The sequence below is a fragment of the Calliphora vicina genome, unplaced genomic scaffold (assembly GCF_958450345.1).
Source record: "Calliphora vicina unplaced genomic scaffold, idCalVici1.1 scaffold_50, whole genome shotgun sequence".
Taxonomy (NCBI): Eukaryota; Metazoa; Arthropoda; class Insecta; order Diptera; family Calliphoridae; genus Calliphora; species Calliphora vicina.
This window is the reverse complement of record NW_027052610.1, coordinates 56670-66994: the sequence shown is the minus strand read 5'-3', so window position 1 is coordinate 66994 and position 10325 is coordinate 56670. Positions and strand designations below refer to the sequence as shown.

Genomic DNA, 10325 nt, shown 5'->3' with positions numbered 1-10325 from the left:
CACAGGGAAATTGTACTCTACTAACCGGTCGAGCATCAGGGATAAATTGTGAACGAGGAAAAAAGTCGACATATTAATATTAAATGAATATTAAATCGCTTGCAAGCTAAAAGCACATATTTTTTTTGTTTTTGGACATGGTCGGGCTAATGAGTTGAGCAAAATTGCATTACATTTTTGTAAATTGAAAAGCCAGTAAAACCGCGATTCATTACACATCTGCTAAAAGCGAAAATACTACAAAAAAATCTAATGTATTTTTTTAGGAAACAAGTAGGTAGAGTGTTGCCAAATGTAGGGAAAGTTTCCTTTTTGTAGGAATTTTTGGCATGAATCGGGAGCCCTACCCTCAAAAGGGATTTTTTTTTGGGGTTTTATATCGATTTGTAGGGCTTTTTTAATTTCTCTTTTTATGAATATGAATTTTATAAAAACAATAAAATTTGTCGTTAAAATTTCTCTTGCAATACTATTTTAAAAGCAAAGTTTCACCATTTTTCACAGAGCAAATGTACATTTGGTACTACTATATGGGGGATTTCAGTCAAGTGAGCCAACTTTTAAAATCGATAAATTCAATTGGATAGTAATTCAACAAGATCGGTCAAGAACCCTCTGAGTTACAGGGGCTCAAAATTTGACATTTTGGCCAAACATGTGTTTTTTCTCATCCATGTAACTTATCACAAAAATAGCCACTAATATTAACCCTCTAACTGGCAAGACCGTAAAAATTAGCCGATGAAGCCAATATTTTTTTCAAGTAGATATAGTCAATAGAACCGTAAGTTTAGTAAAATATTGTGAAAGCTGCAAGACCGTAGGCGGTCATCAATGAGATCATCAATGAGATCCACCTATGCGATCATTGTATTCTCGAATAATTTGAGGGAAGTTGATTTCGATGAATTTCTAATGCTTTCTATCATACCGAGGAACCTTTCATTTTTGTTCACCAGGATTGGTTCTTCTGAAACGTTCAATACCTACATATGTCGATGACGGGCGGACATATTTGTTATCCTTCCATAATATAGTATTTACATCGACTCCATGGATTGAGGTAATGTATTCTACGCAAAATCATCTCTGATCTTTGTTCATTTCGCAGCTCAAATTTGCTTCCGTTTTATGTCACATACGATATACCCGTATTTCACTCGATATTTTGGACAACAATGTTTCTAACTTATTATTTTTTTTAAATATTTCTCATATGTATTTATATTAATAGAATAGTGAAAGTATATATAATTGAAAATACCTTGTTCGTACCTTTTTATTGTCTTTTAAAAATTTAAAATCGCTTAAATAATGACTGAGTTAACCCTTTGTCGACCGACGGTACTTATAAGCTTACAAAATGAAAACAAAACAAATTTTGACCCTTTTTGCCCAAAAGTACTTTGAAATACACTATCATCTTTGGAAAAATATATTTTTTTTCTATTGGCAAACTCGATTACCCATAATAACGGTGAATTATTTCATGTTTTCATCGTGGTGATTATTTATGTTGTAATGGTAAAAAATACTGTTTCATAAAATTCCATAAAATAGACTTGTAGTAGAAAATGTTATAAAAGTTTAAAAACTAATCTATATATTAATAAAATTTAAACAAAATTCGATGATTTTTTTATCTTTTGGCTGATGCTGACTCAGCGGCACCAGGTCTCTTTCGGATCCTTGCAGGTCCGGTTCATTGCAGGTCCTCCACAAAGTTAAAATTTTGTAAATAAGTTCCTAAAGTCCTTATTTTCCATATTTCATAAAAAAACAAGGGGTTAAGAATGTTTAATTTTCGCGTCTAAAAAAATATACTTTTGACTATATCTCGGAAATTTGAGGGTGTATTTGACTTTCTGAAGATCTTTTCAACTAAAAATTTATTTATTCATATATTCCCAACAAGAACTTACTGTTAATTCTTATTGTTTTGTGTTTGATTTATTTAATAATATACAAATTAAATACAGTAAACAAAAAACTATTTCTTTTAAAAAAGACAACTATTAACTTTTAATATTTTTTGTGTAGGGACATTTTTGTTGGCGTAGGGATAAAGAGGATTATTTTAATCAACATACGGATTTTTTTAAAAGTCTTATGGCAACACTAAGTAGGTATGCAGTATGTGTTAGGATAAATTGTGGACAGAAACAAAGTAGTACAAGATGTGCCTTATGTTGAGGTGTGGATTCTTTATACTCGTATTCTAATTAATATTAAATTTACCCAAACCAAATATTACGTCAGTGTACTTTATCTTGGTTTTGCAATTGTTTCGAAAATAAATATTAATAATTTAGATAAAATATTATGAATTATGTAGTTGATTTTTCAGGTGGATTATTATATTAGAGTAGTTCATTGTTATATGAACGTAATCTGAGTTAGTATTTATCAGTAGTAGTTAAAATTACGTGAAACTATGATATTGCATAAATATTTATTCTTGCACTCGCATATTATTACGCGAACTTTGAGGGAATCTGTTACATATAACTTCGACGGCCTAGAAAGGTTACCTACAAGGGTTAATCCGGGATTTTTGTTTAAATTTTTTAATTTTCATTCTGATTATTAAATACAGCTAATTATTACTTTCGAAATTTTGAGAAACGGTCTCCTGAAACAAACTAAACTTTAATTTTAGTAGAAAACATCGACACCTTAAATTTCCTCCATACAAACGGGGCCACCGTAATATATCGAAAACTAATTTAAATGGAACGAAAGTTGTCACTGAATTCGGCTTTCCAACTTAGGAACCAATATTGTTCATTAGAGTGGGTCAATTTTTTTCTCGACCAAGCGGTTATCAAAATCGTAATCTACGATGAATTCTAAGAAGTTTTGCCGAAGAAACCATTGGTCTAAAATCAATATCGAGCTTCCCATTTTTAACGCGAAACTTTTCCTTTCGTATTCTATATTTTTATTTAAATATGCTAACATTTTATTGAGCCTTTTAAGAAACTTGACTATGTTTGGGCATGTTCGAAATGAAAGAAAGGCAGAAAAGATGCAAATGGAGAAGATTAACAATAAACTTCACCCGAGGATGGTTTAAAAATCTCATATCGTGGTTGTGCGAGAACCTAAAACCGAGCTTTTGGGTCACAGTGGGGGGAAATGAAAAAAAATGTGCAAATATATCTGTAACTTCTAAACCGATAATCCGATTTTAATAAAATTTCTAACGACTATAGAAGGGGTGTTGCTGAGCTTGAGTTTTTACTTTGGACTTTTAACACTAAGGTGGGGCGGAGACTCAAGATTCCAAATTGGGGTGTCTCGGGTATATTTCAAATTAAAAATTATGCCAAATTTTTGTTCTCGATCCGATTCGAAATATTTCTCTATATTTCTCGGGCTATAAATTCGCTTTTCAAAATATTTAAGAACATATTGGGGCATATAAAAGAGGTTTTCATTTTTTGAAAGCAGCTATGCGATTAGAGAAAATTTGGCATACATTTTAAATATACATAAAAAATAGGTCTACTTCGGAATGCTCTTGACCACGCCGTTATACAAATATAGAAATTATTTTTATTCTATAGTATTTCCCAAAATGTTACCGTTGAGAAAAATATAAACGCATTATTTATTTTGTTTTTACTTTCTGTTTAACTAAAGATTAATATGAGTACTTTTTTCGATAAAAATCGCGAAAAAACTACTTTTTAAATTTTTTTTAATTTAAGTGCATAACTTTTGACTTTATATCGATTCTGAAATATTCTTTCCTTATAATAGTAATAAATGTGTTGTTAATTAAAAAATATATATTTGAAAAAAATCGGGAGAGATTTGGATCCGCTATTTGCAAAAGATCAAGGTAGGTAAAAAACATAAATTTTTTATTTTCAATGGTGAATATTTCGTAAACTATAAAAGATAAAATATAGTTATAGTAATATTTTTTGTAGCTCTCTTCTAGTAAATTCTAGATATATACAAATATTTCAAATTGTATCGAGAACAAAAATTTGGCATCATTTTTAATTTGTAATATACACGAGACACCCCAATTTGGAGTCTTGAGTCTCCCCCACAACCACGATATGAGATTTTTAAACCATCCTCGGGTGAAGTTTATTGTTGGTCTTCTCCATTTGCATCTTTTCTGCCTTTCTTTCATTTCGAACAAGCCCAAACATAGTCAAGTTTCTTAAAAGGCTCAATAAAATGTTAGCATATTTAAATAAAAACATAAAATACGAAAGGAAAAGTGTCGCGTTAAAAATGGGAAGCTCGATATTGATTTTAGACCCATGGTTTCTTCGGCAAAGCTTCTTAGAATTCATTGTAGATTACGATTTTGATAACCGCTTGGTGCATTTTTTTGGATCCATACACTCATAAAAAAAATTGAGTAATCCGTACTTAAACCAATCCGGAGCGGTGTCAATAGTAGGGTAAGTACGGACTTTCTTAAACCGAGTACATAATACTTGATTCAAGTACGGATTCATCAAGCCCAAAAATCTTAATTTTAGCTCTCCCTAAGTACGGCCGAGATTGAATTAATCTTAAAATGAGCTTGATTCAAGAATTCTAAACTTGTTTTAAGCACGAATTCATACTTGATATAATCCAAAAATCGGATTGATTGAAGAATGTCCGAGATTGAATTAATCCCAAAATGAGCTTGTTTCAAGAATTCTGAACTAGATTTAAGCACGAATTCGTACTTGATATAATCCAAAAATAGGATTGTTTTAAGCCCGAATTCGTACTTGATGTAAGCCAAACTAAGATTGATTTAAGAAAAACACATTATTTTTTATTTTTAATAAATTTTATTTTGTTTTTTTTTAATTCAATTAGCCAGTTGTAAACTTTGGATTCAACAGAAATTGTGTCGTCATCGATGCCAAACTATAGAATAAGATTAAGATTTGTTAAATTATATTTGCAAAAATCTGTATTATTAAATTCTTACCTGAATTTTGTCCACTTAAAAGCTTCTTCCTAAATTCGAAGACCAAGAGGAGGTATTGCTTCCTTAATGTTTTCACCATTGCAAGCTGTTGTATGTTACCTGAGAAGCTAAAAATGTACACAGAGAAAACAGATTCGTGACAGAACCGAATTTGTTGCCAATCGAATGATTCGGTTGCATATATAGAATTTTTCAGTTCTAACAACAGAAAGTCAGTTGATAAAGAAGAATTTCAGTTGAGGCAACCAAACTTTAGTTTCCCCTTACAAAATATTGTAGTCACAACTGTAAAATTCGGTCACAAAGATAGAATCATTCGATTGGCAACAAATTCGGTTGCTATCACGAATCTGTTTTCTCTGTGTACAAACAAATGATATAATATGAAAATTATTTATAAATTCATTTATAATATTAACTATACGATATTAACGAGTTACCCCCATATTCATAAACAATTTTCAAAGGTTTATAAAACAATTGGGAGATTCAAACGGTCTCCTATTAGGTCGTATTGTCATAATGTCCTAAAATATTTTTTTAGTTTAAACAAATTTTTGTTGGGTTTTAAACAAAAAAGTTATAAACTAATAAGACTTTTAGAACTATGTTTATTGGTTTGTCATAAAATAACACTTTTTTTGTTGGCAGCACAACAAGAATTTGTTTAAACTAAAAAAATATTTTACGACATTATGACAATACGACCAAATAGCAGACCGTTTGAATCCCCCAAATATTTCCATACAAAATTCGTTTTATAAACCTTTGATAAATTTAAAAATTATTTATTAATATGAGGATAAATCATTAATATCGTATAGTTATTTTTATATTTTTTCTAAGTGACTGTACTTGTATTTTTGCAATAAGAAACATATTTTTCATTTGAGGTACAAAAATACCATCAGTTCATGGACAAAACGCAGTTATTTATACTAATACACAGAACGACGCTAACAACAACCCAGCAGTTCGAGGAGACAGTACCGAACTAGTGATTTTACCCATCCTTTAGGGTGGGAGCTAGTTACTTCGATAGCCACGTGACTAGTCATTTTAACACGGGCATGTCCTAGGCAGGGGGTCAATTGTCTCTTTTTGATTACAATGGGACTGACTAATAGCTGGTTCAAAGTAGGCAACGCATTAGATTCACATACTGGTTACATAGCGTCAGTTACATTACTAGCTTTGTAACTGGTTACTTGATCAGCTACATGACTAGTTATTTTAACACGTACATGTCCTAAGCAGGAGTTCAATTGACTCATTTGATACAATGTGACTATCTGATAGCTGATCGAAAGTAGTCAACGCTTCTGGTGGGTAAAATAAAGTGCAGTACAAAAAAAAAGTATGAAGTGACTTCTCCATAGGTTACTAAGAGACACTAAAGCGACTATTGACTTCATGCTATGTTACATGGGATACCAGATACTTAAGCAAAAATAAAAATAAACTGTATGAGAATTATATCAACACAATTTGTATAAAACCAGTTTGTACGAATTACTCACAAAACGTTTAAAGTGACTACACTCCAGATTACTTAGAGACACTTAAGTGTCAATTGTCTTAACGCTAGATTACTTGGGATGTATAAAGTAACCAATTGTCTTCTCTCTGCACTACAAAGTGCACACACGTGTCAAATGACCAAAATATATAAATTGGAGTTAGCGAAGTGATAAGACATTTGTGACAATTACTGTCTTTAAGGGATACATTGACTACTTGCTTAACTGCTGGGATAAAGTCTATAATATAGACACACAAACATCAAGCACGAGAATTCTTAAACTAAGAACAAAATGCTTGTATTATTTGTTTACAAGTGCAAATTTTGTTGTTTGCGGCTTAAAAAACCTGTTTCTAAACGATATGCGCAACTACATATGTATGTATGTGTGTGTTAGTACAAATGAAAAAATATTTCTTATTGAACAAATTTGTACGTACATACCAAGTTGTACCGTTATTTTGTTTTTAAAGAATTTGTTGCAAATTCAACAGTCTATTTATAAAACATAATATAGTAAGCCAAAAGAAAACATGTAAAAAGAAACTTATCCAAAGTTTTCGATTGACTTGCTGTATTATGTTTTATAAATAGAATAACTGTATTATTTAAAAATAAATCACAATAATAAATAAATTATAGACTTACCTTTTAAATACCCATAAACACTGGGCTGATGAAACTCCTGGAGAAGCTGGAGCAGGAGGGTGTCTTCTTTGTCCGGAACCACTTCTGCCTCACTAAAGGCTTCTTATATAATTATTTGATATTGTTGAAAACGTTAGGACTTGAGGATTGATATTTTAGTAAAATTAAATAATTTTATAATTTTTTGGGACGTCATTTACCTTAAAAACTTAAAAAATTATAATATGGTGATTTTCCATAAAGAAAAATATAAAATTTGAATTAATGTACAATTTTAACGGTTAACGATATCATAACAAAATTTGGAACTAATATAGACTCAAATGTCCTTAAATCAACGACATTACAAATTTTGACCTTTTTTCAAATACCTAAATTCCTAAACCGGGGAAAATGTGTTCCAAAAACTGAGTTTTTTTTTTAGAAAAGTGCCTACTGCGACGTTATCCGTGTGATAGAAAAAAATTTAGTAGATATTTAAGAAGCACAGGATGCGTCTGTCTCACATTGAGCGGCATCCTGGTCTGCGTCTGACTCCAGTGGAGCGGCAGTGTCTTTTTCATACCTATGGTAGAGGTATAAACTGCCAAAACCGCCCCCCCCATGAAATGTCAGTTTCAAACGACGGCCCTATGTCCTTGGTCGAGGGTGCTAAAATCTCCAAGGGTAACGTGAGTACTCAGGCGGAAGCCACAGGTCTGAGTGCCACTGGAGCTACTGTGACTGCGACGAATCAGACGAATACCCCGGGTCTGGTAGTCGGTGATGCTACTGGGGTAAATAAAACGAATAGTTTTTTGACTAGACAGGAAAGAGTGACTTTGGACGACTGCGACGACAACCTCTCAGGTCTGAAAGGGTTAAACCTTTATGAGACTGATGAGGAGGACTTACTCATGGTGTCCTCCGAGCCGCTAAAAGCGAATGAAGACGTACATCCGGAGGCCCATGACCCTGCAAAGGGAGACACAGAACAGAAAAACAGGAAACAGGACTCAGAACAGGACGAACGGAAAAGGTTGGCGGGCTACAAACGCTCTCTCCGGTATGTCAGGACGTTGGACTCGCGAGATCCCGCGTCTTTGACCACCAGGGAAAAGCGTTTGCGGCGTAAACATACCTACCACATACAGAAGTATGAGCCCATGCTAAATACTACTGTTGTGGAGGTAAGGCCAGCCAAGACTACGACCTAACCAAACCAGAGCAGGCAGGTGATCACATCTAAACATGTGCCCCATGCCAGCACTGGACCGAACACGATCACCGTCTCGGAGGATCTTGACGTACGCCCATCTACATCAAAGAGGGCCACGTCGGGGCCAAAGAGAGGTGATAACCAATGCGGTACGACGATGTCTGCTAGCACAACACCCAAGGTGCTGTCCGCAATCTCCTCTACTCGAGGAACCGCGACGGCTTCCAAAGGTACAGCAAGCAGGCCTAGTATTAAGCGGCAAAGGTCAGGTGAAACGCAGGTGTCTGAGGGTAAGCGGCTGAAACCATCAACTAGCTTAACATCAGCACCTGAGCTACAAGTAGCCATCATAGATCGTAGTCAACCTGATGGGAAAATGACTACGGACAGATGGCTGCTTCTGGAGGAGAAGATCTTGCGGGCACTAGTGGACGAACTCGCATGCAGTGAGGATGATTCCTTCACTGCATTCGACGGCGCCAAATGGTTAAAGGGTGTCAAGATCATCGGGTGCGGTAACGAGAAGGCTCTAGGCTTTCTCAGTAACTGTATCCGAGGAGTTGGCGAACTCTGGCCCAACGCAAGAATCGAAATCGTCCCACTGGATCAAGTACCTTTTCGTACGACGGTGAGAGTGTGGGTCCCTCCTCCCCTTTTGGAGGACGAAGCCACGCTAACACTTATAAAGTGTCAGAACAAGGAACTTGGTACAGAGGACTGGACGATTGAACGAGGACGCTCTAGGGACAAAGGAGAAGGCAAGGATCTCTGGATCAAAATTGGTTCAGAATCCCTCCGACTCCTGCGTTCTTCGCAAGGCGTCATCAAGTACGGGCTAAACCAACTCCGGTTGATCTTGCCCGCGGTGAAGCGCAATGATGAACCCAAGCGGCCTGAGAGTGGTACAGATTAATCTGCACCACTCCGAAGCAGCATCGGACGATTTGCTGCGCTTCATGGAGAAGGAAGCTATCCACGTGGCCTTAATCCAAGAATCCTGGCTTGTAGCCACTAAAGTTCGAGGCGTCCGGTCACGAAACTATGTGCTCCTTTCTCCGAACCCTGAAGGTAAAGTAAGGAGCTGTATTTTGGTCAGGAAAGACATTAAGGTTTTCCTTCTATCTAATTACAGTTCTGGTGATTTAACGGTAGTTGCACTAGAGCGACAAGGGTTACCAACCCTAATCATATCATCTGCGTACCTACCATACGACGAAGCTAATCCGCCCCCACGTGCCGTACGCACACTTGTAGACTGGTGTAACACAAGGGGCCATGATCTCATCATAGGATGTGATGCTAATGCCCATGATACTCTGTGGGGGAGCTCGGTGTTTACTTCAATACCTTCTATCTACTAACCTAAGTGTTTGCAATAGGGGTAATATACCAACGTTCTTCAATAGGATCAGGGAGCAGGTCATTGATATTACTTTGGTAGGGAACACTGACTCAGTTAGAATTCTTGATTGGAGAGTTTCACTCGAGTGCTCATTCTCCGATCACCACAGGATAGTGATTACGATACAGCTTACACTGGATAGAGAAAAACCCTTTAGAAATCCTAGGAAAACCGACTGGGTCAATTTCTGTAATCTTAGTGACACCATACCACATCCAGCAATGGATAGATTAAATGGTACACGGGACTTGGACGACTCGGTGGATTTTCTATCCAGGTCATTAAGGGAAGCCTACTATGCTTCGTGTAGGGAGCGGCAGGGACCTAGGAAATTCCGGCAACCATGGTGGAATCCTAGACTAATGCAGCTAAGAAAGGAATGTAGAAAACTTTTTAATAAGGCGAAGAGGGACCAAGACTTGTTAAGCTGGGACGATTATCGTCAAAGCTTCAACACTTTTAAAAGGGAAACCAGACGGGCAAAGAGGGAATCTTGGGAGCGTTTCTGTGGGGAACTGGAGAATACCACGGAGGCATCGCGTCTACGAAAGGTACTATCCAAGGATCCTGGTACGCCTGGATTCCTGATGAAACCGGATGG

The 10325-nt window shown here is 35.6% G+C and overlaps 1 protein-coding gene across 1 annotated transcript; it reads left to right on the top strand.

Moving 5' to 3' along the window:
* The first annotated feature begins 8479 nt into the window (after nucleotides 1–8479).
* LOC135963064 (uncharacterized) lies at nucleotides 8480–9235 on the top strand. The gene has a single exon (XM_065514841.1). It carries the CDS (start codon nucleotides 8480–8482, stop codon nucleotides 9233–9235), a length of 756 nt encoding a protein of 251 aa, XP_065370913.1.
* Nucleotides 9236–10325: the final 1090 nt, after the last annotated feature.